Raw genomic sequence first — 27,257 nt, forward strand, 5'->3', positions numbered from 1 at the left:
GAGTGAAGCCTGGATGGAGCTGTGAGAGACCAGGTTAAAAAAGAGATTTACTCAGTGAAACCTGGTTGCCTTTTTCCGCAGCCCGGCTTCATAGCGGGAACAGATGGCAGCAGGAAATATTCTCAGCTGAAACTCTGACAGCTGCGCCTGGGGAGGGCGATGGGGAAGCGGCGCCGGGTGCCAGGCGGGGATCGTGCTGGGAGGTGGAAACTGTTCACAAAGCTACCCACCAACTTCAGGGCTGCCTTTCTGCTCGGTGGCCTCCTCGGCATGGGGATGAGGCTAAGGACAGCCACTGCCAGCTGTCCCAGGCTTTACCAAAGCACCTTTTTGGGCAAGAAGGTGCAGGCTGAGCCCAGAAGCAGGAGTTTGCCCTCAGCAGCTCTCTGCAAGGTTGCGGGCAGGGCTGTGAGGCTTGGGGTGTATGTGCCAGGGGATGGAAGGGTGAAACGCGGGTGGCCCTGGGATGCCCACATCCCTCTCCCGTGCCGCGGCGGGCATGGGGAGGTGGGGAACCCGGAGAGAGCAGTTGTGTCACACAGTGATGTCTGCACTGGTGGCTCGGAGTGCTGCGGTGGCACCGGGGGGCAGCTGGAGAGACAGGGCATCATCTCTGACCCCCCTGGCTCTGAGCTCTGCCTGCTGTAGCACAGCTCTTTCTGCACAGCCACTGGCAAGACACTAATCAGCCTGCCACGGCTGCCACCAGCGTGGGGAGATTGCGGGGACACGATCAAAGGGAGCTGGGAACAAAGTCACAGCCGTTCCCTCCTGCTGTCAGCATCAACCCCTCTGTCCTTGGCGTGTTTGCTCGGCTCTGCTGCGGCACCTGGCCCTGCCGCGGCGGGAGGCCAAGTCGGGGGACAGGGAGGTGGAAGGATGGGGAGGTAGGTGCTCACTACTCACAGGGCTTGGGTAGGACGTGGAGGTTTGCACATCCATCATGGTCAGTCCCGGATGGTCCCTGCCTGGGCTGGGGCAGGAGTGAGCTGGGGACAAAGGCAGCAGGAGCAGGTCTGGGAAAGGAGAACAGTGCTGGCTTGGGGGAACATCCTGCGCTGAGCTCAGCCCGAGGCTGCAGCCAAGCGCCGGTGCGGCGGGGATGCGGCCATGCTTCCTGCCGCGGCCCGTGCCAGCACCAGCAGCGAGCAAAACAACAGCTGCTTTCCGGGCAGCCCCGGCAGAGCCGAGCACGCTTCCGGAGGACAGCGGGGCCAGGGCGGCTTGTGGGATGAGACTGGGGGGCCAGACAGCCCTGCCTGCTGCAGCCACTGCCAGAACAAGGGACAGATCAGTGACAGACAATGGGAATAAGCCCCCATATTCTGGGGGTGCCTAGGCGATCCAGCCAGGCCAGCGCTTGCTGCTTGGGCTGTGCAGTGGGGGACAGCATTTGTGCACCCAAACCTGCATCCCCAGGGTGACTCGGAGCAGGGGCTGGAGCACTCCTGCTCCCAGCCTGCACCATCTCTCTCCCCCACCCCTGTCTCCAGGGATCCCAGCAGAGCTGCCAGTGCTTTTGATGCATCCCAGGCATCCGTGTCTGAGGGGACAAGGGACATGGGGCTTCAGCCTTGTGTCTCCTAGGCTGGGGGCACCCGCTGCAATGGAGCTGCCAGGCAACACTGCTGGGATTTTGGGGAGGAAACAGAGCCAGGAGACACCTGTACCAGGGCAGCTGGAGCTGCTTGTGGGGTCTCCCAGGAGCTGCATCCCCTGGGGAGCCGGCGTCGGGGCAGGACCCGCGCGGGGAGGGCCGGGGGGGGCACCCCGGGAGGCGGCGGGGCAGACTACAGGTCCCAGCATGCCCGGTCGTGCTCCGCACCTGCCCGGGGAGCGGCTTTTCTTATCGGCGGGGCCGCGGGAGCGATGTCCGACGGCGCCGCCGCCGCCGCCTCCGCGCCGGGAGCAGCGCCCAGTGGTGAGTGCGCCCCGCGACCGACCGCCCCCGGGACCCCCGTGCACCGCGACCGACCACCCTCGGGACCCCCGTGCACCGAGACCGACCAGCCCCGGGACCCCCGTGCACCGAGACCCGCCGCCCCCCAGCACACCCGGTGCACCGAGCCCCCGGCTCTCCGGGCATCCCGTCTTCCCCTCCAGGGTGCGCCGGGTCCCCACTGTCATCGGGCGCGCTGTCCCCGCCGGTCCCCCGGGGGTGTCACGGCTGGCGGCTGCCGGTGCCCCCCGGAGAATTTACCCCCTTCTCCCGGCGCTCGGCTCCCCCTGCGGCCCCGCTCCCACTCGTGGGCTCCCACACCCGGTAACACGTTTCCACTCTTCGCTGCCGGAGCCTTCGCCCGGGATGTCCCACGTCCTCGGCGTTTGCGGCCGGGGGTCCCGGGGGTCCCGGGGGCCGACGTGGCCTCAGCAGCGGCTGCCTGGGGAGGGGACTCGGGGGCGGCAGCCGGGGTGTGGCTGCACCTTGAGGTTCCCGAACCAGGAAGTCTGCAGGGTTTTCCTGCTCCGCGGGAAAAGGCTGATGGTGCTGAGGGTGTTTCTGCGGGGGGAAGGGAACGGGGGGTTCAGGGAACTCACGGGCTGACCAGTCTGCGACAAGGGTGCCGGGGGGGGTCAGGACAGAGCAAAGGTGACGGAGCTGAGCTCTGGGTTGGGAAGCCTGGCAAAGCGCAGGATGAACTGCTGAGGCAGGAATCCATCCCCCGACAGCCGCGGGTGCGGGAAGAGACTCATTTCTGAACGCTGCGTCAGGCAGATGCTGCCTCCTGGGGTCGCCTGAACATCAGGACGGGATGGAACGGGCTGTGGGAGCCGCAGCCTGGCTGTGTCCGTACCCTTCCCTGCACGACAGCAGGGACGTTCCCAGCCCCGGGGACTCTGCAGGGACCCCTCTGGAGACGTCCCCTGTGGTGGGACAGGGCAGTTACCCTCAACCCAGTGGCAGGACTGAGCCACCACCTCGTCCTCGCCCTGCACATTGGACTTGCTGCTCTGCAGCCCCCCAGCCCGGGCACTTGTGGAGGCTCCTCACTCTGAGCTGCCTCCCCTCCCCAGCCCCGGGCTCCTGCCGCAGCAGCTGAAGGGAAAAAATAGCCAGGAGCGAGCCCAGCACCGCTCAGCTGCTGCCGAGCATCGGCACCGGTGCAGGGTGGGGAAGGGCTTCGGGTCAAGTAAGAGAATCATAGGATCATAGAATCATTTTGGTTGGAAAAGATCACCAAGATCATGGAGTCCAACCATTCCCCCAGCCCTGGCACTACCCTATGTCCTGAGAACCTCATCTCCGTCTGTCCAACCCCTCCAGGGATGATGACTCCAGCACTGCCCTGGGCAGCCTGTTCCAATGCCCCACAGCCCTTTCTGGGAAGAAATTGTTCCCAAGATCCAACCTCAGCCTCCCCTGGTGCAACTTGAGGCTGTTTCCTCTCATCCTATGGCTTGTTACTTGGGAGAAGAGACCAACACCCTCAAGTTCAGCCTGGCCCCGCTGCAGGGCTGTGCAGGCAGGGAGATGTGCACACAGGGAGATGTGCAGGCAGGGAGACGTGCAGGCAGGGAGATGTGCACACAGGGAGATGTGCACGCAGGGAGATGTGCACACAGGGAGATGCCCAGGCAGGAGCTGCATGACAGCATCGGGCAGGGCAGAGAGCAGCAAGCGCAGGCCTGTATGTGCACCCGGGGAACAGGCTGAACCAGGGTCCCACTTCTCCTGCCCCACCACCACTGGGTCCACCATCCTTCTGCTCTCGCCCTGCTCCTCACCAGTTCCGTTGAGGCAGGTCCCCAGGTCATCAGTAGCTGAATGCTGGTGGCTGGGGGGATAGTGAGGTCCGGGAGCAATGGGAGCTGCTTGTACGTGTCTGAACAAGGTCTGCTGTGGGGAGGGTTAATGTACATGCAGAAGCTGGGCCAAAAGGAGACACAGGGCTCTGGCAACCCCAGCTGAGTGCTGACTCACTGGCCGGGCTCCCTCCCCGGAGCCAGCGGCAGCGCGGGGAGTGGGGCAGCGGCAACCCGGCACCTCGGCACGGTGGGTCCCCTTCCTTCCCTGGGGAGAAACGGGGAGGGAGAGGGTGCATGGATTTGGGGCTGGGGAGCTGTTCTCTGGGCAGCACGGTGCAGGATGGGGCTGCCTCGGTCTGGTGGTCCCGGTGCCGTGGGTGGGGGGGTGCAGGCGTGCTGTGGGGTGTCTCTGCTGCCTCGGGCCTGTCCTGGGTGCCAGGGTGGATCTGGCCTCGCTGGGGGGAAGTACAGGGTGGCCTGGCCTGGGTGCTGCGGACGTGACATCAGCCATGAGCACGTGCCAGGGGCCAGGGCAGCGATGCCCTGGCATGAACCAGCCGGTGCCGCAGCCTCCACTGCAGTACAGGTGGGAACAGGGGTGGACGTGGGGGCACGTGGCTTACACGGGAGGCTCCTGCCCCACAGAGCAGAGGGGCAGCAGCGCCAGCAGTGTCAGCAGCTGAGCCAGGGTGACTGGAGGCAGCAGGAGAGCTGCAACGTGCCGGTTTTATGGCCTGTCACACGCTGTGTTTATGGCTGGGGTGGGATGACCGTGGATGCTGCCCAGCCCTGCCCTGGGCAACGCAGCAGGTCCCTGCTCCACATCCTGGTGCTGATGGGGTGGAGGATCGTAGATGAACTTTGCTCTCCGAGGTGGGGCTCCCGAGGGTTCTGACGGGAACTGCTGGCACCACAGCCGTGTTCGCCCACTGCTGAGCGGCTGAACGGCTCCTTCCCCTGCCCGCTCCCGCAGGCAGGGACCTGCCCGCCAGCCTGGGGGGAGCAGGGTCCTGCCTGGTCCCTGCGGAGCATCCTGGCGCTGATCTGGATATCACCAAGCGTTTGCTTTGGTGCTGAGCGCCCCACATGACGTAGCGGCTGCCGCAGAGGCTGCGCTGAGCAGGTACGCTGACCTGGCGCCATCCCCAAAACTGCCCCATGTTCAGCAGCGTGTGGAGGCTGAGCTGGGACCTGTCTGGGCACTGGCTGTCCCCACAGTCCCCCTGTCCCCACAGCAGCCCATGGGCTGGCTGGAGAGTGGGGACACCTGGGCCCTGGCCATGCTGTCCAGGTCTCTACAAGCCCCCAGGCCTGGCAGATGCTGCCCCTGGGGAGGGCGTTTGGCCAACAGCAAGATGCTAAGGGACATGTAGATGCTTGAGTACACGGCTGGGGTGCAGGATGTGTCCTCAGTCTCCAGAACATCACCCTTAACAGCTCCTTCTCCCCAGGCAGGGGCTGGAGAAGGGACTCTGCTGCCTGCCAGCGCTGCTCCAGGGAGCCAGGGAGGAAGGTGCTTCTCCCCATGGCAGCCGACCCCCCCATGTAACGCCAGCCAAACTGGACACCGTGGGCCCACAAGAGACCCCCCCCGGCCAGTGCCAACCTGCCCATGACCTCCAGCCCAGCCCGGACTCCTCTGCTGCTGCCCCGCCCCACGCTGGCCCCACGTCCCACGGGTCGGCTGTGGGCAGACACCGCGATGCTGCGACCATCACTGGTGGGTAGAGCCGAGCAGTGCCGGCGAGTGGCCCTGGGGACTGGGCATTGGGATGAGGAGCTGGGGAAGCTCTGGGCTGGTCCTTGTTCTGTCCCCATCGTGTGGCCAGAGCTGAGCCATTGTCCTGGCATCCCTCACCCCACACTGGCATCCCTGGCTTGCTGTCCCCAGTGCCACACGGCCGGGCAGATTGTGGCCAGGAGATGGCAGCAGGGCCCTGCCCGCAGAAAGCAGGGGGTTGAGGGGACACAGAGGAGAGCTGGGGCAGGGGGTCCCTGTGTGCCACCCTTCGGGGAGGACCCCAGTCCCCACATGAGTGGCCTTGGGGGCAGACCTGACTGGTGACACCAGCCCCAAATGCTGAGGGGAGAGACGGGGGCTGAGGAGTGCAGGAAGTGCTCCCCTGCCATGGCCCCCCCTGCACCCCCCTCCTCCCAGGTGTCCCCCACCCTTGTCTGATGCTTGTCCCTCTGTCCCCAGACCTGTGCAGTGGCAATGTCCCCGAGGTGGAGATCATCAGCCTGCTGGGCGAGCAGCTGCCCCGCTACACGCTGCGGGCTGACACCGTCTTTGGCTACGACCACGACGACTGGCTGCATGTGCCCCCAGGCCCCCCGGAGCCCCTGCCCCCTCTCACCCCCCGGCAGATCGAGGAGACCCTGCAATATTTCCGTGAGTGCCTCGTCCCGCACCACGGGGCTGGTGAGGGCAGCAGGGTGCAGGCAGCGGGATGCAGGCAGGGATGCAGGCAGCGGTGCAGGCAGGGATGCAGGCAGGGATGCAGGCAGCGGTGCAGGCAGGGATGCAGGCAGCAGTGCAGGCAGGGATGCAGGCAGCGGTGCAGGCAGGGATGCAGGCAGCAGTGCAGGAAGGGATGCAGGCAGCGGTGCAGGCATCACTGGCTGGGCTGGGTCAGGGCCACGAGGGCAGCGCAGGAGCTAATCGCCGCTAACGGGATTGACGGGCTGGATTTCCTTGCCTGGAACATCCCGGGCTAATTCTGGGAGCAGCTTCGTCCGAGCTGAGCCGGATGCTTGGAGAGAGCCACTGTCATCTCCAGGGACCCTCTGCATGTCCCTGATCCCCTGCACTGTGCTGTGGCTCCCTGGTGGGTCTCTGGTCTCCCTGCATTGTGCTGTGACTCTCTGGGGTGGCACACAGGTCAGGGGACAGTGCGGGGTGTGCTGATGGCCCCCAGTGCTGCTGCCCCGCCAAGCACAGCAGCCTGGAGCAGCCGAGGGGATGGTGGGGTCGCTGCTGCTGGTGAAGCCCCCCAGAGCCATGGGGTGCAGGTGACTGGGGAGAGACACCCACAGCCCCACAGCTGGGCAGGGGTGATGCCTCATGGCTGTGCAGCAAGGCTGGTTCGCAGTGCAGGGTCGGGGTTCAGCGGGGGGCACAGACGGATTATCTCTGCTTTGCTTCTGCCTCTGGCCCACGTGTGGCGGGGGCAGGATTAGAGTGAGGGGCTGGGGGGTGGATGTGGGGCAGCAGGAGACAGATGGGGCTGAGGGCCCGGCCCTGCTGTTGGCCCTGTTCCCACCCCCCTGCCTGTGACAGGCTGGGGACAAACCCTCACTGTGCCCTGCCCGTGCTTGCAGCCCTCCCCATGCAGCTGCTCCCCTCCCTGGTCAGCAGGCAGTGGGGTGCAGCCCCCCAGCCATCAGCGCCCCCTCCCCTGCAGCGCCGGTGCAAGGGATTGAGCCCCAAACCTCGTTCACTTGCCATGGATCTTAGCAGGACCCAGGCACCCCTGTCCCCTCTCCGTGGGGACAACCGTACTTGGCCCCAGGAGCCCCGCGGGTCACGCTTCTCTGTGGCTCTGGTGCCACTTGCATGTGCCAGCGTGGAGGGGGCCCCGCTGTCTCATCCTTTTACCCAAACCTTTAAGCTGCCATCAGAAATAGCCCCCTGTAATCTGCTTGCGCAGAGACACGGGAGACCTGGCCGGAGGAGCAAATCCCTGGGCAGGGGATTAGGAAGAAGCAGCTCCTGCCCTGTCCATGCCAAGACACACACTTTGTGTCCTTGGGGTGCCCATGGCGGGTGCCCAGGTGAGCTGGCTGGGTCCCTGCCCTCACACTCTGCCATCACCAGGAAAAACGCGGGTGCAAGGAGGGAGAGGCCGGGTCTGAGGGCGCCTGGCTCCGGCCCCAGCTCCAGGAGGGTCCCAGTGATTATGGCAGGATGTGGTTTGGGGTCAGGATCCTGGTGGGTGGGAGTCCAGCAGGAAAATAACAGCATAGTGTGTTGCTGAGGGGCAGCCCCAGCCTCGTCGATTCATTGATTAGTTTGGTACTAACGAGGAGCTGCATTGGGGCAGGCGATGGGGGCAGGCAGCGCACCGTGGTGCCGTGGCTTGGGGTGCTCGGTGCACCCCGCTGCCCTCCCGCCTGTGAGGCTTGTGCTACGTGCCAGCCAGCTCCTCCATAATTCAGCACAGCATCATTTATTCAGTTCTCCTGCTTCGGCTCTGCCTCTGCACAAGTGTGGTTATGGAGGAGCTGGGGGTGCCAGCCAGGGCGCATGGGGCAGCCTGGACAGGGCATGGGGGGGCCAGATTTGTGCCAGCCCATGCTCAGAGCATGGGGGTGCTGAGTGGGGCAGGTTGGAGTGGGTTGGGAAAGCCCTTTCCCAGCTCACAGACCTGGCACGTCCCAGCATTGCACTGAACACCCAAACGTGCAGGATTTGCAGCGAGCTGTGTTGGTGACAATGGGAGGGACCCAAGCCTGGGGACAGGCTTGGGGTGAAGAGGAAGGCTGGTCAGGCAAAGGACAGGGAGTTTTGGCAAAGGTATCCTATGGTGTGACATGATGTGACCACCACGGGGACCCCAGCCCTGCACACAGGCTGGGTTTAGCATGAAGAACCTGAAACCTCTCCTTGTTCCTCCAAAGGGACAGAAGCTGTTTGTGCAGCTGGGGTCAGCCCTGCAAAGCTGCTGCTCAAGCACCAGTGACCCCCCAGTGTCGCCTCTTAGCAGCTGGTGCTTGGCACCACCCATGGGGACCCGTGTGCCCAAACCCCCTTGTGTCCCTGGGCTGGGAGGCTGAGCAGGACTGTCCTGATGGGTCCCCAGGGCGCCTCAACAGGGAGCCTGGTCCTGGGGTGCGTGATGGGGAGCGTGTCCGTGGGGTGCCCTAAGGGAGCCTGGTCCTGGGGTGCCTGGTCCTGGGGTGCGTGATGGGGAGCGTGTCCGTGGGGTGCCCTAAGGGAGCCTGGTCCTGGGATGCTTGTTGTCCCCATGTCCCCAAGGTGCCCGGGGCATCATGCAGCCGCAGCGAGCCGATCCCCGCCGCGGCGGAGCGGGGGGAGCGGGCAGCCCCCGGGCCCCCCCGGCCCCGCCGCCCCCGCCCGGCCCCGCCCCCAGCCCCGGCAGGTGCGCTCGGCCGGAGCGACCCTATAAATAGGGGCGGGAGCGGCCGGCTGGGCTGGTCGCGGTGGGCTCGGCTCCGCACCATGGAGATCTGGAGCAGCCCCGCCGCCTACGACGAGCTGAACGGGAACGCGGAGCCGGGGGGCGGCGGCGCCGACCCTATCGCCCGGGAGCTGGAGGAAGGTGAGGGCGGCCCGGTCCGGTGCTGCCCGGGGCGGCCCCGGGAGCGCGGCTGCCGTGGGGCCGGGGAGCGCGGAGCGGGGCTGGGGCTGGTCCGGAGCGGGTCGGGGGCACCGGGGATCTCTCCCCGGGTGGGTGTTGTCGCCCTTCCCGTCCGTGTGTTCCCCCCTCCCCGCTGCGGGGTGCGCGGGGCTCCATCCCGGGGGAGCTGCCGCCTGGTCCCTTGGGGTCCCCTGAGTCACCGTGACCCCAGGGAGGGTTGCCACCACTCCCGTGGGATGGGGTGAGGGGCACCCGCTGGGTCTGTGTGTGCCCATGGGGATGGGGGTCTGCCCTTCCATGGGGTGCGGATCCCTGAATTGCGCTGGTCGCTTCATTATGCTGGATCAGGCCCGCGGATGGGGCGGGTGTTTACGTGTTTGCCAGCACTGCAGCCCCCAGTGCCTCCCAGGGCCTGCTGCTTGCTCCAACCGTAACGATGCTCATGCTCTAATTATTTCCAATTAATGGCTCAGGGGCCTGACGAGGTGCAGTTGGGGACCCCTGCAGGGAGCAAGCTCTGTTGGGGTGTGGGGAGGGGGGTGAGGCTGGGGCTGCGCTTGGTCCCTCTCCATGTGGACGTGCCTGCTGGGGTGTGTGCCCACCGGGGTGTGGGGACAGCATGGGGACGGGGGTGGCAAGTGGGGGCATTGCTATGACAACAGGCACATCATTACACAACCCCAGCTGGGGCAGCGTAATGGGATTTGTATGGCTGAGCCCTCCTGTTAACCCACTTTGTCTGCCCGGCTGGGGCGCACGACTGTGGCTGGGGATGCGGGCCGAGGCACCGCTCTGCCGGGGGAAACTGAGGTGTGTGATCTTGGAGTGGTCAGACATCAAAAGGGAACAATCAGGAGCGGCTGTGTGGTGCGGGCAGGGCCCGGGGCTCCGTGCTCGCTGCCGTCTCCCTCCCACCGCGCAGCTCCAGCGTTGCCATCTGGGTGCCTGCCCGGTGCTGTCTGGCAACTTCTGCAGGCGCAGTTGGCAGGATTGGTGCTGGGGGAACAGACGTCCCCATCCTTGGGCCACCTCTCCCTGCCAGAGACCCAGATAGTGGCAGGGGAGGAGGCAGAGCTGCTGCTGGGACCCAGCCTGATGCCGTAGCCCTGTGCGTTGGCATCGCAGGCAGCTGCCTGTTACTGAGGCAACCTGCCTGCAGCTGCCTTTGCCCCTGGTGCTCAGTTTGCCGATTGCTGTGTCGCTGCAGCTGGAGGGACATTGGGGTGGGTGGGGGGTGCAGCACCCTGAAAGGATGCGCTTGGCTCTGCCTTGGTCAGCGTCTCCAGGGAGAAACTAGGGCAGGGCTGGCTCCTGGGGGGAGATCTGGGGGAGGGGGCTGGGGACAGTTTGGAGGGGACGCTGCCTGTGAGCCTGGCTCAGCGTGGTGCCGCCCACCGCTATATATACACTGGAGCTCCAGCCTGGTTTTTGCTGGAGATGTCACCTCCGATTCTGTCTCTGCCATCTGCCTTTCCCCATCCCTCCTTCCCGTCCGTGCGTCCCGTGGCGGGGCTGGCGCTGTGTCTGGCTTGCGGTGGTGGGTGCAGCGAGGGGGGATCTTTCCTGCTGCCCCAAGATGTGGGCAGGGTTGGGGGGTGAAGTGGGAGCACCGTGTTTCCTGTGATGCTCTCATCGCTTTGAGCATCCCTGCCTGCCTCTGCCTCGCACCGTGGCTGGTGCTGCCAAGCAGATAAAAGGTCCTTTTTGGTGACCAGCGCGGAGCAGCTTTGTGCCACCTGCAGCAGTTACCTGCCGTTCCCTCTGCCGTGCAACCCTGGGGGTCGCGATGGGAAGTTGTGACACAGGGCAGGAGGCAGCGGGGGAACAGTGCTGAGCAATGCGGGGGTTCACCCTTCACCCTTGTCCCCAGTCCTGTGTGCTGAACGGGTGGCCAGGATCACCAAGACCTACCACGACATTGATGCAGTCACCAACTTGCTGGATGAGGTATGTTGGTGCCCTCCCTGTGCACGGGCTTGGGCTGGTGCGAGGGCTGGGGGCTGGTGGGACCCCGGGGATGCAGGGGTGGGCGAGGGAGAGAGGGGACAGAGCAGGGGACGGGCTCTGGCTGACACAGACCTGCCCCTTGCAGAAGGAGCGGGACCTGGAGCTGGCAGCGCGCATCGGGCAGTCCCTGCTGAAGCAGAACCGGAGCCTGACCGAGCGCAACGAGCTCCTGGAGGAGCAGCTGGAGTTGGCCAAAGAGGAGGTAGCGGTCCCTGGGTGCAAGGTCCTGGCCTCGGTGACCTGGGGGTGGATGTGGTGGCCGTTTGCTGAGGAGCCCCCATGGCCAATGGATAAAGCCCTGGATGGGGAATGCAGCGATGAACGGGGGCAATGGCAGCACGTTGCTGCCCCTCCTAGAAGGAGGAGTGTCCAGACCTGCCGAATATGTTGGGGCTTTGCAAGCAGGAGCTAAACTACAATGTTGAGGCGGGTGGTAAGAGGTGACAGTGTCACCCCACATCCTCCATCGAAGGCTCACTCAATACACAGCCCTGACCCACTTCTGAGGCAAGTGCTGCCTCGCTGCCAGGGTTAAAGGCGGAAAAAGCTTATTGCCCTGGTTAAAGCCTCAAACCATTTAGGGAGTGCTCGAGTGAGGTTGAGGTTGGACTTGATGATCCTGTGGGTCTCTTCCAACCGAAATGGTTCTATGACTGACACCTGTCAATGCGCCGATGTCCCTTCCCCTCCCAGATTGCCCAGCTGCGCCATGAGGTCTCCATGCGGGACGACCTGCTCCACTTCTACACCACCACGACGGAGGAGAGCGAGCCCACCTCCGCCACCTCCACGCCGTGAGTTTGAGGGTCCTCGTCCCACGGCAGCCGTGGGTCCAGCCCCGCAGAGCTGGGTCGCTGCAGATGCCTGCCTGGGAGCTGAGTGGGGTGGGCAGCCCCATCCTGCCTGCATTGCGGGTGCTCAGCACCTTCCCTCCCATCCCCAGGCTGCGCCGGCACGAGTCCTCGCTGTCCCTGCACCAGTACTTCCAGTACGACACCTTGCAGCAGAAACTCAGGTGTCTGGAGGAGGAGAACCAGAAGCTTCGCATGGAGGTGAGTGGAGCCGGCTGGTGGGACCCTCCTCCCCACCTCCCCATGCCCCCCTCGCTGCCGGGGGACCCGCACTGGCCCTCGGGGAGGCTGGAGGTCCTGCCTGTCACCCTCAGCCCCTCCAACGCTCTTGCCCAGGCCACCAACATCACAACCAAGACCTGTCAGTACGAGGACCAGGAGCAGCAGCTGATGATCGACTGTGTGGAGCAGTTCTGTACGTGGGGCTGGGCTGGGGGGGCAGCTCCTCACTGGGTCGGGGGGCTGGCGGGGCTGGGGCGCTGTGCTCTGGCAGTGATGGAACCCCAGCTTTTCCCCAGCCGAAGCAAGCCAGCAGGTCGTTTACCTCTCGGACGAGCTGGCACGCAAGGCGGAGGACGCGGCGCGGCAGCAGGAGGAGATCAGCCAGCTCCTGGCGCAGGTGGCGGACCTGCAGCAGAAGTGCCGCGCGGTGAGTGTTCCCCCCTATGCCGGGGACATGCTGGGGGGGACACAGCCGCCTGACCTTGCCCACTCCTGCCCCCAGTACGGCTCGGAGGTGGAGGAGCTCCAGCAGCACCTGGCTGTGGCCAAGGAGGTTCAGCAGCAGCTCCGGACGGAGGTGAGTGCGGGGAGGGACCAGCCATGGGTGCCCTGGCCTGGGGGGGGTCCTGCCGTGCCTGAGCTCTGCTCCTGCCCGCAGCTGCGGGACCTGCAGGAGAAGTACGCGGAGTGCGGGGGGATGCTGCAGGAAGCCCAGGAGGAGGTGAAGAGCCTGCGCAGCCGCAGCCTGCCCAACAGCACCGTCAGCCGCTACGCTGCCCCCAGCCTCCTGCCCGTGGTGAGTGGGGGGTGCCTGAAGGCCTGGGGGGGCTCTGCTCCCCCTCTCTGCTCACGCTGTGTCCACTGTGTCTCCAGGACTCGCTGGCAGCTGAGATCAAGGGGACGATGAGGAAAGGGACAGACAGCTCTTCCTCGGACTACAAGTGAGTGCTGGCACCGGTGGCTTGTGCTGGGCCAGGAATGGGGCGGGGGTGTCCATCCTTGCCTGGGGGGTCCATCCCTGCCCGCTTCCTGCCCACAGGAGCTATCGGCGTGTCTTTGAGACGGTGAAAGCGGTGAACCAGGTGGCCAAAGCCAAGTCTTGCTCCGAGTCTCCCCACAACACGCCGGGCTCCAAGCAGTTGTCGGCTGCTCCTTCCGGGGGGGCCAGCACCCCCCACACCAGCTGCTCTGGCTCAGGGAGCACCCAGTGAGTGCCGCAGTGGGGGATCGGGCTGGGTGGGATGGAGCTGCTGCCCCTGCGAGGACCTGGGGCATTGGCAAGATGTTAGAATCATAGAACAGTTTGGGTTGAAGGGACCTCCAAAGCTCCCCCAGTGCCCCCCCTGCCCTGAGCAGGGACATTTTCATCAGGTTGCTCAGAGCCCCGTCCAGCCTGGCCTGGGATGTCTCCAGGGATGGTTCATCCACCACCTCTCTGGCCAACCTGGGCCAGTGTTTCACCACCTGGAGTGTAAAAACATTCCTTCCTCATGTCCAGCCTTAATCTCCCCTCCTTTAGTTTAAAACCATCACCCCTTGTCCTGTCGCAACAGGCGCTGCTAAAAAGTCTCTCCCCACCACGTGTTGATTGCATCGGAGCATTAATCGATGCCGCAAGCCTGGGGCAAGGGGAGGGCAGGCGCAGCAATAAGGGGATGGTGCAGCGCAGGATTATGGCCCCAGCACCCTAACGCTGTCCCCTCTGGCAGGGGAGAGGAGCCCCGGGCAGCCCCGGGCCGGCAGGACCTGGAGGCAGCGGTGCAGCGGCTGTCGGCGCGGCAGCAGAGCCACGGCTCGGAGGAGCGCTCCTTCTTCGAGGCGGAGCGGGAGCACAAGCTTTGGCAGCTGAGGGATGGGGAGAGCTCCAGCGGCTTCCTCACCCCCAACGAGAGCATCGTCTCCACCGGGACCCACTACTCGGGGGGCTCAGAGCTCACCGCCGGCTCCGGCTTCTCCCTCGGCTCCCTCACCTACTTGCCCGACAAGCTGCAGATCGTGAAGCCCCTGGAAGGTGAGGGGTGGAAGGGGTGTCCTGGTGTGCGAAGCTGGAGATGCTGGGAGGGTCCCATAACGCCAGCTGAGCCCCGCCACTGGCTGTGTCCCCCCAGGCTCTGTGACGCTCCACCACTGGCAGCAGCTGGCACGGCCCAACCTGGGCGGGATCCTGGTGCCCCGTCCCGGGGTGCTTACCAAAGACTTCAGGCAGCTGGACATTGACCTGGAGGAGGTCTACAGCCTCAACGACCTGGAGGAGGACGATGTGGATGCCAGCTCCTTCCAGCTGCTCCCTACCTCAACGCCCACCAAAGCCAAGGAGCGCCCTGGGGGTGAGCGTGGGGCAAGGGGGCAGAGGCGACGTGGCCCCCAGGATGCCTGTGTCCCGCTGCCCCTCGCACGCCCCCGCACTGTCCCCTCTTGCAGCCTGTCCCTGCCACCCCTCTGTCCCCGCGGGGATGCTCTGACTGCAGCTGCACGAGGGCTGTTCTGCAGCCGTCCTGGAGGGGCGAACCCCTGTGCTCGCAGCCCCCTCCTCTGAGCAAGTGCTGGACCCAAATGCTGCTGGAGAGGTGTCCCCTGCATGCAGCTTTCTGCTGGTGGTGGCAGCTCTGGCTTTCCTGTCTCCCCAGAGCCCTGATCTCTGTCTCTGCCTGTGGTGTGCCCCCCGCTCCCTGTTAACCCAGTGTCTCCTGTCCCTTCCAGTGTTCCTCTCTGTTAACAACCTCCCCCAGACCCCGTCTACCTTCACCATCACCACCTGCCACATCCTCCACCCCACCACTGCTCTCACCACGGTGACACCCAGGTAAGGCGTGTGGCCCTGCACTGCCTGCACCGCCCCCCGTCTCCCCCCAACCTTCTCCTGCCCCCCGCCTGGCTCCGTGCAGCTCGAGGAGATGGTGGCCTGGGGGCCCCTGGTGCTCTGAGAAACATTTGGCACTTAAAATGTCCCTGACTACGGCTGCTCAAGCAGGTGTGTACCCAAGGCTATGCACCCCGCCAGGGGACAGGGACCAGCCCCCCCGGCCTCTGTGCGTGGGCTCACCCTGGGGCAAGAGCAGTGTTTGCTCCCGGTACTGATGAGGAGTTGCTGTCCCTGGGAGCAGACATGGATTTTTCTCCTCCCTGGACTTGTGCAGGAACCAGGACCTTTCGCCAGGCACTGGGCAGGGGCCAGAGCCCCCCTTCTACTTAGTTAATGAGCACTGTTGCTTGGCACTAATGAGTCCCTCCAAGGCTTGTTGGGGCTTGGTGTGAGCTGAGTTCACTGTGAGCTGAGGTTTACTGTGCACTGTTAGACAAAACCCCTGCATGTTTGGAAAACACTCATGGAGCAGCAACCGTGTCCCATCCCCTCCTGGCTCCCTGCTGCAGTCCCCCCAGCACTGTGCTATGAGCTCTTTGGGGTGTCTGGCCTTTGCAAGCATGGAAGTCTCCCAGAGCCCAAGGCTTGTTAGGAAAATAAGTGTGTAGGAAGAAAGAAAGGGGGTCCCTGCTCTGCCTGAGCCCCCTATGGCCCCTGCAGAGCATCCCCCCAAGGTCAACCCCCCACTGACCCCCATCTCTCCTCTCTCTTCCCCTCCAGTCTGTATAATGCCGTCGTGCCTTCTTGTGGGCCCCTTGAGGGGCTGAGCATCCGCAGCCCCTCGCTGGAACCATCTTCCCCTGTGTCAGCACCTGGCCCTGGACCCCCTGCCACCCCCATGGGACTCATCAGACTTTTGCTGGTGCGGGGCATCTCTGCCTCGGTGCCAGGGACTGGGTCGTGTTGGGTCCCCCCACGCCCCTCCCGGTTCCCCCAGCATGCTGACACACGGCCCTTCCCAGTGCTGGAGGAGCAGGACAGACCCCCACACCACAGCAGCATCTTCAGCTTGAACCTGGTGGAGAAACTGCAGCGCCTGGGGCTGGACAAGGTGGTGGCCAGAGGGGAGATGTCCTATGCCCGGGGAGAGCGCAGGGGAGCCCGGGGTGCGCTGACGTGACAGCACCGTGGAGCCTGCGAGCGTGGGACAAGATGCATCCTCCATCCTCTTCATCACCTGCCCGTGGGCAACTGGAGATGGGATGGGATTTCAGCTGCAGGGAAAGCGATGCTCCCTGTTACCCTGCTTGGGGTGGTGCTCTGGGGGAACAGACCCTTCACAGGAGCTGGTTGTTGGCAATAAAAACTGTTCCTGCTTCTGCTGAGCCTGGCAGAGGAGTGAGGGGCAGCTCAGCCCTTCGGGGGCTCGTCCTGGGCATGGGTGGTCCTGGGGGGACCCTGGGCTGACTTCTAAAGGGAACAGTGGTTTTAAGCTCTTTCCTGCCCATTGAATAGCAGTGGCATGCCCAGCTTCGGGGATGCCTGTAGAAAGTATTTCTTGGGGTGTAGCTGTTGCTCCCACTGGCTGCGTCCCTCACCCCAGGCTGTCCCCTGTCCAATAAATGTGAAATCACGAAGCGGCTCGTGTGCTATGTCTGCTGTTGTGTCTCTGCCCTATGTGCCCTGGCAGTGCTGGGGCCAAATCCTAAGCATTTTTCCCCAGCTTTTCCCAGCAATACTCGAGCAGCAGCAGCTGTAGTGCCAAAGCTTTATTGTGTCAAGATGTGCACCGAGCGTGCTGGTGCTCAGCGCGGCCAGCACGGCGGCTACGCGGCTTCGCCTGAGTCCTCAGCACTGCGGCGGCCGAAGTCCATCCAGTCGGGGTAGAAGTGATCGTGCAGGGCCTCTGTCCCCTTGTCCCCGTGCATGTGTCCCAGCTCTGCCAGGGCAAGGACAGCAGGTCAGAGCTGCCCTGAGCCGTGGTGGGGCCAGGATGCGCCTTACAGGGCCCCCCGAGAACTCCCCACCCTGTGCCGCCCGGTACCTGTGAAGACGTGGGGGAGGAACCGGGAGATGAGGTGCTGCTGCTCCTGGGACAGGGACTCGGGCCAGTCTCGCCGGACCAGGCTGGTGGGGGGCCGGCGGGGGTCCCCCGCAGCGCCCGGCACCGCGGGCCGGCACAGCCCGGCCGTTGTCATGATGGCGAGGACGAGGACGACGCAAACCTTCACCTTCATGGCTGTGAGACTGCGCGGGGAAGGGGAGCGGAGGCTGCAGCCCCTGAACTGGGGTCACCTGCTCAGCCTGCGGTGAGGGTGACCCGAGCAGGGTGCTGTGCCCCAGGGCACAGCCGGTCCCCGTGTCCCCTCTGTCCATCCCAGTGGTCCCCAAGTCCCCTCCATCCCTCCCAGGTGGCTCCCAAATCCTCCTCGTCCATCCCTCACATCTGGTGCCCGAGTTCCCTCCATCCCTCTCACCCCGTCGGTCCCCAGGTCCTCAGCCCCCTCGGCAGGTCCCCATGTCCCCCCGGGACTCACCTGCTGGCTCCGGGCTTCACTGGTGGCTCGGTCTGGGCAGCCCCTGCTCAGCTCCGCTTTTAAACGCACGGCTGCCGGCACACCCTGGGGCGGGAACACGGCTGTGCCGTGGGGACACACGGCTGTGCACGGACACACAGACGTGGGTACAAGGACACACACAGACATGGACACACACACACATAGACACGAACACAAAGACACAGACATATGGGCTTCTAGGGCTGTGTATTTACATACATACATACATACATACATATATATATACACACACGTTTATATTTCTGCAGAGTACATGAGACAAAGGGCCGTGGTTGTGTTTCTGCAGAAATAACTGCAAAACTATTTTATCTCTCCATAGGTACATTTGTGTGTGTTGCATACAAATATTTAGATGATTGTATAGAATACACATACAGGTGTATATGTATAGAGACACATATAAACATATATAGCTATAGCTCTAGATATAGAAGTGTGTACGCATTCTATGCATATACACACGTGCAGAGTGCATACACACGCAGATTGAGCAGATATAATCATATACACAGAGACACATGCATACGTACACACATGCACAGGAACATGATTACATATGTAGGTGTGTCTATAGAAAAGTGTAGGTATTTATGTAGCTGCAAGTGCGCACACCTACAGATATATCTCCACACACCCGCATACATACGTATATAGATATTCAGCTAGATATATGTACATATAGAATCCTATATATACATGCAGATATTTATGCATGTAGATACATATGCACATCTACAGAATTAATATATTTTAATAAAACAATTAAAATAGAATAGAATTAATTATATATATATTATAAATAATATATAATATATAATATATATAATATATATTATATATACTATATATAGTGTGCATATATATCTAGAGAGAGACCGCGCGTATATAGTATATATGATTCTGTATATTATATAATATTATTTATTCTATATTATATATAGAATTATATATATATTTTTTACATATATGTGTAGAATTCTATACAGCTACAAGCTCTAGACAGATGCAGACGTAGATATAGATGTATATAGATATATAGATGTATATGGATGTAGAGATATATACATATATATAGATGTGTGTATATATATATGTATGTATAGGTGTATATATGTGTAGAGCTAGACAGAGCTCTAGAGCTGGTGCGTGTGTGTGATAGAGACATAAGCACATCTGTGTTGATATGGCTGGAGACCGAGTGGTGCGTATGTGCATTGGTTCACACATACAGCCATATATCTGTGTGTGTATAGATGTACATACATGTATATGTGTGTATATATGTGCATACACAGACAAACCCACGTTTTACACACGCACAGATTCACACACACATTTACCACTGGCGCCAATTGTCCTGTAGAATTTCCAGCCACATAAACATATATGCACACACAGGTGTGCCTTTATATATATATATATATATATATATATATATACACACACACACACACACACAGAGGGATCAAGACAGATACATAAGCTACACTATATCTATTATGCATATATGTGTGTGTATAATACATACACATATCTACATACCTACATCTCTGTGTATATGTATCTCTATATGTACATACATGTGGATATGGATATAAAGACACACATGTGACGTATGGGCACACATGGTGCTACTGACAGTCTGTGTGGCCGTTGTCCCTGTCACTACCTGTGCACGTTGTGACAGACCCCGGAACTGGGGACACCCAGTAACGCCCGGGTGACGTGCACAGCGTCCCCCAGTAAATCCCCATCTGCTGCTACCGGCCTTTTCCTTCACCATCAATCCTCCCTCTTGCCCGTATTTACCCTCATCTTGTGTTTGTAGAGAACATTTGTCTCGTTCCTTCAATAAAACATGTGTGAGTGACATCCTGGGGACACTTCGCTGTCGGCCGGTGCCCCCGGTGCTCACAGAAAACACTCCCGCTGCTCCTCAAACAACCCCAAAATAAATGGGCTTTGAATGGGCAGGAAAGCAGTGGCGCCCAGCACCTCCCCATCGATTGCTCGCTCTGCGGAGTGGTTTTTTTTCCAAGGAACAAACAAATTGTTTTGCAATTTCTGGCTTTTAATGGCTCAATCTGGGGTAAATGAGCCGTCAGGGTGACGGGAACATGGTGGTTCGATGGGCTCCGCGCTCCTTTGACGCAGGTTTGCAGCCGGACTCGTCTCCAGCTCTGGTTGTGGCCAGATCTGGGCATCCCTGTGCCCGCAGCCATCGGGTCCTGGCTCTGGGTGCTCAGAAAGTTCCCAACGCAGGTGGGGAAGTGACATTTTTGGAGCAGAATCAGCCTGCGGACTGCACTACGTCCCAGGGTAACTCCCGGCCACGATCCCGAGGTACAGGCAGGGCACAAGGGCACCCGCCACCTCCGTGCACTCATCAGGGCTTTGCTTAATTGCGGAAATTTGGTTTCCGAGAGCAAAGTCTAGCAGGAAAGTAAATGGCAGCAAAGTGACCCAAGTGCTCCACTGCAGCATGTGGAAATGGGGCTAAAAGTCAGGATCTTTGCAGGCAGCAAGTGAACAAACAAAACTCGGTTCTTAGAAAGCTGCTAAAAGTGCAAGCGGTCACCCGGGCAGCTCCCAGTGCTCTGACCACAGCGCAGGGTGCGAGTCACCTCCCCAAAAGAGCCCGGCCCTTGCGGAGGGAAACCTCACAGGCTTTCTAGGCCACTTCTTACAGATTTAGTACATTGCATCTACCCATAACACTAAAAGGTTTTACCCAACAGCACCAGCAGCACTGAGCCAGCGTCACTGGTGACAGAGCACAAAGCACTTTGGCTCTAAAATGCAATTGAATCCACCAAGGAAACGCTTTTGAAAACGGTTTTTATTTAAATAAGACTTTAAATACATTAAGCATTAAAAATGAAATCAAAAGTCTGTTACTTCACAGGGCATTAGGCAGGTTGCTAGTAACACATAAGCTCTGCGGCTCTATCTACAATGGTATTGGTTATATTAGTCCAAAATTGATCCCTTGTCAGAAGTTTAACCCCAGGTAACGGTTCCTTTGGGTACACCAGCCCAGTAGCTCAGGGCTCGCACGGTACCAGCACCTGCCCGGCCTGAACTGCAACATCCAGCCTCAAAGTCGCTCTTCGGTCACTCCTCTTGTTCAAAGTCACGCGTCCCCATGTCCCTCTGCCACCAGGAGCTGCCCAGAGAGAAGATGCCACGGCCCCAGGTGGCGTCACAGCTCCCGCTCGGTGCCTCGCTCCGTCGGGGACCACGGGAGGCACCAGAATTCCCGTCCATGGGGCTGGAAGAGCAGCTGGACTGCGGAGAGATCCGGGCAGCCTGACAGTCCCTTGGCTTAACTCTGAACATCTGGTTACTTTTAGCTTCAGGCTGGACCATGCCAAACGCCCGATTTACCTCTGTTAAATGAGGGACAGCAAGACGAGATAGCATGGGCTCGTGTCAGTTTATTACATCACTGAATTACACTAGTCCAGACTGAACAGTGGACCCAAGATCGTTACATTACACAAACCGGCTGGTTTTAAACTTATGACAAGGGAGAGGTGGGAATTTCATGGTAAGGAAATCTTCTTGCATAAAGCTTCAGTGAGCCACAGGCACTTAAAACCCATGGACTTTCAGCTGGTCGTCTTTAGCCAGTCCAATCTGCAAGAAAGAAAATGCACTTTGCAGCACATGGAGGCAGACAAGCCTCTGTGAGCAGCCACACAGACATGGCAAACTTCTGCTGCCCCCTAAAATATAGAATAGCGATTAATTGCAACTGCAAAATCTTGCTGGATGGTATTTGCCTCAAGAAAGACTTTCAAGAAGAGCAGACAGAGCCTCCTCCATGAGCCTGCTCTTTTAACACTAAGAAAATTAGAACCTGCATGCTCATTACAACAGAGACTTGCATTCAGTTTAAAAATTAGCTAATGCATCTGGCAGCCTAAAGAAATCCTACCTCCACGAGGAACTGGCATATGTTCTTGCGCTGGTCACCTTGCAACTGAATCACTTCTCCATATTCAGGATGTTCAATTACAGTACCATTGCAGGCAAATTTCTACAATGAAGAGAAAAGCCTCCTTTAGCACGACATAAATCACAAACACCACTCCCAGGTGCCACCGCAGCCCCCCAGAGAATCCGCGTCCCAGTGTCGTGGGCTTCTCCAGCAGCCCCTCGTCCCCCACAGCACCCACCTTTTTGAAGGCTTTCACCAGTTTCTTTTTATCGTAATCATCCGCGATGCCCTGGACTGTGGTGAGGGTCTTCCTGCCGTTCCGCTGCTGGATCCTTATATGGATGTAGTCCTCAGTGCCGGCGGGGAGCAGGTCATCACCCTTACTTGCATCAGCAAAGGGGTCTGCGGAGAGCGCCCGTCACACCCCGCCCCGCTCCGCATTGGCCGCCCGGCCCGCCCGTCACAAACACGACCCGCCCCTTCCCGCCCTCCCCCTCGCTTCCCCCACGGGACTGACGCAACCGGCCCCTGGAATAGCAACTGCGCCACGGGGCGGGGCTGCCCCAGGGCGGGGCCGCCAGGCCGCTCCCCGCCCCGGCCCGGCCGCCGCACAAAGGGCCTCACCGAAGGGTTGGAGGTTCTGGATAGCGGACATACGATACGCTTCCCTTCCCTCGGCGGAGGCTGCGGCGGCGGAGGCGGCGGCGGCGGCTGCGGAACGCGACGGAGCGAGCGGCTCTGTGCGGATGATGCTCTCGCAGCGGCGGCTGGAGACGCTGTCAGGGGGGCGGGACTGGCACCGCCCGCTTATATACCACCTCCGTGTGACGCAAGCACGCACGGGAAGCGAGAGCGGCGATTGGCCGCCGGGCAGGGCGTCACGCCGCACGGGCGAGCGCGGCCGCGCCCCGGCTGGCGCGACAGGCGCGGACGCATGCGCGGCGGAGGCCCGGGCTGGGGGGGGGGACGGCCTCGCGCGACGCGGCGCATGCGCAATGCGGCGGGCGGCCGGCGGGGCCTAGGGCCGCGCTGCGCCCGGGCCCTGGGGACCCCTCGGGGCCGCTCCCGCCCCGGCCCCGCTCCCGCCCCGGCCCCGCCGCCCCCGCTCCGCCCCGCCGGCCTCTCCCGCGGCCTCTGCCCGCAAAGCAGCCCGCTGGGCCCGGGCAGCCGGGGCTGCGGGGCCCGGGGAGGGAGACTGTGGCGTGGGGCCTGGTCCCTGGAGCGTGTGACAAGCGACAGCCGAAAGTTGCTGGAAGGCTGAACGGTGTAGGAGGGATCACCGAGACCCACGGGGCTCCCGCGGGTGTGGGAGGCGGTTGGTCACCGGCCCGTGTCCTGGGGAGACGGTCTGGGCTCTGCCAGTCAGGGCGGTTCGGCTCACAGTGACCAGAACACACGGTAATGCCCCAAAACGCTCAGTAATGCCTCAAAACACACGGTAACGCCTCAAAATGCTCAGTAGTGCCCCAAAACACACGCTAATGCCCCAAAATGCTCGGTAATGCCCCAAAATGCTCAGTAATGCCCCAAAACACACGGTAGTACCTCAAAACACACGGTAACGCCTCAAAATGCTCAGTAGTGCCCCAAAACACACGGTAATGCCCCAAAACGCTCAGTGATGCCCCCAAACGCACGGTAATGCCTCAAAACGCACAGTAATGTCTCAAAACGCTCAGTAGTGCCCCAAAACGCACAGTGATGTCTCAAAATGCTCAGTAATGCCCCAAAACGCACAGTAGTGCCCCAAAACGCACAGTAGTGCCCCAAAACACACAGTAATGCTTCAAAACGCTCAGGAATGCCCCGAAACACACAGTAAAGCTTCAAAACACACAGTAATGCCTCGAAACACAGAGTCATGCCTCGAAACGCTCAATAATGCCCCAAAACGCACAGCCCGGGGGTGACGCTGCCGCACTCCGGCTCCCGCAGGCCGGGTTTGGCCTCGCTGAGCCCCGCAGAGGCCGGTTGATCCAGCCCGAGCACCACGGCGCTTTGGGGGTGACGCTGCAAGGTCCAGCCTGAGAAGACTCAGACCCAGGCTGGAGTCTTAGATGGAGTTAGGCGAGCTTTGAAGGTCCCTTCCAACCCGAACTGTTCTGTGGTTCTGTGGGGAGCGTGCCCGTGTGCCGGTCGCTCAGCCACCACCGTGGTGACAGCCGTTGGAAGCACACGAAGCGCCACATGCACATCGAAATCAGGCTTCTGGACTCGTTTTCCAAGGCAGGGAGAAGCTCCGGGGACACCTGGGTGCTGCAGGACACAATGTTCTTGAGGGAGGGCCTGGGGGTTCTGTGATGCCAAATGGAAACGTTCGAGGTATCACCTGAATCTGTCAGAAAATTAAGCTGCTTTTTTTTTTTTTTTCTCTTTAAACATGTGAAACTTACTGCATTTCAGCTCACACAGTCAGACCTTGGCAAACTCAAGCCCTCCTCGCTCAGTCCCTGTTTGCTGGCTGTCCCGCGTGGCTGGTGTCACCTCATCGCCTCCCCCGTTCTGCATGGCCTGGGTATCGGTGTTCAGCGTGAGCTGCTAAAGAAAGGCGATTTATCGCTCTCCTCGTGCTTGCTGTCTGGCTAAAAACCCCTCGCACACTGACGAGCATCTCCTAGCGCAATGCAAAGCGGGGGCTGCTGGCGGATGAACATCACATCCAGCTCAAAGATGTTCTAAAATTACACTGAAGCCCCAGATATGAAGAACAGTAAATCTACACAATTAATAGGGTCAAAAGCCATACAGATCCAGACGGAGCGTAAACCCTCTGGGAGCCAGTTATTGCTGCAGATGGAACGGGAATATTGTCCCCAGGGAGTCACGGGTTTATTGCGTTGCATCTGTTGGCTCGTGGATCGTTCATCCCGGAGCCTGTCAGCTCCTTTCAGATCTCCTGCTCCCACCGTGTAGGTGTTCCTGCCCAACTTTGGGAGCCATCTCGGAAATGCTACGTATTTTTGACAGGTTATTGGCATCTGGGTGTGCTGCCATCTGTGGGCCCTGGCAGCCATTACATGGCTTAGATGTTGCCTCATTCTTATTTAAGATAAAGGCAAATTGTTTATCTCGCACTAGGTAGAAGGAATAATTTGTGTTGCTGTATTTCAGTGTCTCTCTGGTGTTTCTAAAGCATCTGTCACTTTTTTTATGTTTGTATGTGACAGATCAGCTGGAGAACTGGCTTAAGTTTTCATTAAAATGTGAATTTGCTCCACGACCATCAGGAACAAGCAGATGGCTCTTCTCTCCCTTCTTTTTCTGACCAGATTTTCCATCTCTCCTGAAAAAGGAACCGTCTCTAGCAGCCGCACGGTGGTATATCCAGACAGCAGAGAAACAATTTGAGATTTACAGTGCACCTTTCTGCTGGAGGCATTTCAAAGTCTTTAGTACAGCAAAGGGACTGTTTATCGTATTTAACGCCAAACACTTGAGCAGAGTCAGTGGTACCTCCTGTCTTCTGGTGGCCAGGCTGGTCCCACGGCTGAACCAGAGCGCCCAGGGTGCCTCAGAGAGTCAATTTATCAGTGTCGGTGCAGATTCGCAGTGTCCATATGAGACATCGGGTTTTTTTTCCTCACTACTGGACCCCCAGAGCCTTTGGTAAAACACCAAAAGTGGCGATCGTGTGTCATTGGTGTCATTGCCATTGCTGGCGACGGGCTGAACGCTGTCAGGGAAATGTTAATAGCAATTTTTTGTCCTTCAGAGCTGGATTCGGTGCAGGCACCAGCCCAGCTTCAGCTGAGCCCCGTGCACCCTCCTCACCTCTGTCCATCTTTGGGTGCTCGGTCCCCACCCGCTCCTGGAGGTGCCCGATCTCGGGGAGCCGTTCGTCCTGCTCCCCACGAGGTGGCAATGCTGGTCTCCTTTGCAAGAGCATCCCTCCGCGGGGAGCACCGAGTTGCTGCAGGTTTTTTTATGCCCAGTGCCCGGCAAATAACCATCTCCCCAGTCGGAACGCTGGCCCTGTGCACAGGACAGCCCCACGGGGCCGTGACAATGCCGGCTGAGCTGCCAGGTTTGGTTTGGGCTCAGCAGGAGGAGCAGAGAGGGCTCAGAGCGGTCTGTGTCCTGTGACACCCGCGACATCGTCCCCTCAGTTAAAGACCTGGCTCTGCGGTTGTGCTTTGGGCTGGGGGCGGCTTCTGGAAACCATCTCGCTGGCACACGGGGACTGCAGAGGATCCCTGCGAGAAGGAAAGATGCTGATGGCGAGGGCAGGGGCTGCCCAGCATCGGTGCCTCTGCGAGACCCCGGGATTTTGGGGGAAATGCTCCCACGTGCAGCAGCCTGGGGTTGCTGCAGGTCTAATTTTTGAGTCTGGCAAAGCCATTTCACCCCATGCTCTGAGGCGGGAGGTCTCGGTGCCTCTCCAATACACCTGGGAAGTGTAACAGAAAGGAAGAAATCATCCTGGCATTTTGCTTTACTGCTTCTCCTGCAGCTCAGAACTGCCCTCCGGGCTGGGACATTCCTAGAAACCAGCTTTTCTCCTCTGACATCCTTCCTGCAGCCTCTGTGTGACGGCACAGACTGGGATTCGGGATGAGCCGGATTTCTGGCGTGCGGTATTTGATCCCATTAATGAGCGACGGCAGCTCTGACAGGCATTAGCCCCGGTGATTAACCTGCTCCTGGAAAGAGCCGCGGCACGGCCAGGTGAGCCCGGCTGTCACGGGGCCAGTGCAGGGAATCCCAGACTGTTTGCTCAAGTCCCACATTTCCTTCCCTTACACAGCTGATCCTGGCAACGCATGTCGCAAAGTTTGCAAACCCTGGAAGCGTTTATTTAATGAGCAAGTGAACCGATCCCTGCCCACGCGAGCCAGAGGCCGTGGCCTGCGGGATGCTCCTGTGACACCCATCCATCTGTCGGGTGCTCCTGTGGCACCTGTCCGTCTGTCGGGTGCTACTGGGACATGCCGTAACACAGACATGCACAGGAGTGTTTCAAATGCTGCAGCGTGTCCCGGTGCAGCCCCCTCCCCTGCGACACACAACGAGGGTCATCTGCAGGCGCATCCCGATTCTTGCCAAACCCAGTGACCCCCGGGCACCAGTTTGGCTCCTGGTTTATCCCAACTCCTGTTTTCTATGGTGTTTATTCACCCTCCCTCCCACTGCCTTTGCCTTTCCCAGTGCCGGCTGTGGAACCTCTCCTCTCCTCTCCACGAGGTGCCAGGAGAGCTTTAAGCACCAAGCTCAGCCCAGCCCAGCCAAGCTCAGCCCAGCCAAGCTGCTGGGGCCGGTGGGCAGGCACAAGCCTGGCTCACAGCCCGGCTCAGCCTCCCGCTGCCTGCAATTGTGCACAAAAAATGGAGATGACACAGCTTCTCCCAGCTGGGAAGATCCCCGTGTCCCAGGGAAGGTTGTCCAGGGGCTGGGGGATCCCATGTGTTCCCTGCAGAGAAGGAACCGCTGCAGCCCCATCCAGGTCCTGTGCCCAGGGCATCATCCTGGAGAAAACCTGACAGAGGAGCAGCGAGCACAGGGACTGGGAATGGTGGGAGCAGCTCCCCTGCCCAGCTCCCTGCACACCAGCAGCTCGTTCCGCTCTGCCCAGCCTTGCTCTGCCCACGGGGCAGCGGGAGGTTTGCACCAAAGCAGATTTGGGCAGCGCGGACCCCGCCAGGGCTCCCCAGGGTCTCCCACGGCTCTGCGGGTGTCTGGTGGAGAGCAGAGCCACTCCTCTGAGACACGGTGACCCCTGAACATGGGCCACACTGTCCCCACAGACATCTCTGGGTCCCCCATGGCTGTTCCCCCCCTGCTTAGTGA

The 27,257-nt window shown here is 60.6% G+C and overlaps 3 protein-coding genes across 3 annotated transcripts; 1 reads left to right on the top strand and 2 right to left on the bottom strand.

The window, feature by feature from the left end:
- Positions 1-1,804: 1,804 nt before the first annotated feature.
- Positions 1,805-16,230, top strand: HAP1 (huntingtin associated protein 1). Its single transcript, XM_065650814.1, has 19 exons — positions 1,805-2,412; positions 3,016-3,131; positions 4,721-4,817; positions 5,199-5,467; positions 5,948-6,139; positions 10,939-11,015; positions 11,161-11,277; positions 11,769-11,869; positions 12,019-12,127; positions 12,263-12,341; positions 12,445-12,575; positions 12,651-12,725; positions 12,807-12,944; positions 13,022-13,089; positions 13,188-13,355; positions 13,858-14,159; positions 14,257-14,475; positions 14,849-14,951; positions 15,732-16,230. Exons 1-19 carry the CDS (start codon positions 1,805-1,807, stop codon positions 16,129-16,131), a joined length of 3,369 nt encoding a protein of 1,122 aa, XP_065506886.1. The 3' UTR covers positions 16,132-16,230.
- A 547-nt stretch (positions 16,231-16,777) lies between these two features.
- On the bottom strand, positions 16,778-17,188 carry LOC135998264 (gastrin/cholecystokinin-like peptide). Its single transcript, XM_065651429.1, has 2 exons — positions 16,996-17,188; positions 16,778-16,890 (listed from the first exon to the last, which is right to left on the bottom strand). The coding sequence occupies exons 1-2, from the start codon at positions 17,186-17,188 to the stop codon at positions 16,778-16,780; spliced, it is 306 nt and encodes a 101-aa protein (XP_065507501.1).
- Positions 17,189-20,947: 3,759 nt separating this feature from the next.
- Positions 20,948-22,253, bottom strand: EIF1 (eukaryotic translation initiation factor 1). The gene is made up of 4 exons (XM_065651428.1): positions 22,098-22,253; positions 21,712-21,875; positions 21,471-21,572; positions 20,948-21,169 (listed from the first exon to the last, which is right to left on the bottom strand). The coding sequence occupies exons 1-4, from the start codon at positions 22,126-22,128 to the stop codon at positions 21,125-21,127; spliced, it is 342 nt and encodes a 113-aa protein (XP_065507500.1). The 5' UTR covers positions 22,129-22,253; the 3' UTR covers positions 20,948-21,124.
- Between the last annotated feature and the right edge of the window lie 5,004 nt (positions 22,254-27,257).

This window comes from Caloenas nicobarica, chromosome 24 (genome assembly GCF_036013445.1).
Source record: "Caloenas nicobarica isolate bCalNic1 chromosome 24, bCalNic1.hap1, whole genome shotgun sequence".
NCBI classification, from domain to species: Eukaryota; Metazoa; Chordata; class Aves; order Columbiformes; family Columbidae; genus Caloenas; species Caloenas nicobarica.

What these genes read in the sequence shown, in the direction of transcription:
- HAP1 (XM_065650814.1), top strand. Translation starts at nt 1,805, where the DNA reads ATGCCCGGTCGTGCTCCGCACCTGCCCGGGGAGCGGCTTTTCTTATCG. An exon ending in GGAGACCCTGCAATATTTCC is followed by an intron (nt 6,140 to 10,938) that starts GTGAGTGCCTCG and finishes CCTTGTCCCCAG; the next exon opens with TCCTGTGTGCTGAACGGGTG. An exon ending in ACCTCCGCCACCTCCACGCC is followed by an intron (nt 11,870 to 12,018) that starts GTGAGTTTGAGG and finishes TCCCATCCCCAG; the next exon opens with GCTGCGCCGGCACGAGTCCT.
- EIF1 (XM_065651428.1), bottom strand. Translation starts at nt 22,128, where the DNA reads ATGTCCGCTATCCAGAACCTCCAACCCTTCG. An exon ending in CCAGAACCTCCAACCCTTCG is followed by an intron (nt 21,876 to 22,097) that starts GTGAGGCCCTTT and finishes CGCTCTCCGCAG; the next exon opens with ACCCCTTTGCTGATGCAAGT. An exon ending in TGGTGAAAGCCTTCAAAAAG is followed by an intron (nt 21,573 to 21,711) that starts GTGGGTGCTGTG and finishes TCTTCATTGTAG; the next exon opens with AAATTTGCCTGCAATGGTAC.
- LOC135998264 (XM_065651429.1), bottom strand. Translation starts at nt 17,188, where the DNA reads ATGAAGGTGAAGGTTTGCGTCGTCCTCGTCCTCGCCATCATGACAACG. An exon ending in CCTCCCCCACGTCTTCACAG is followed by an intron (nt 16,891 to 16,995) that starts GTACCGGGCGGC and finishes TTGCCCTGGCAG; the next exon opens with AGCTGGGACACATGCACGGG.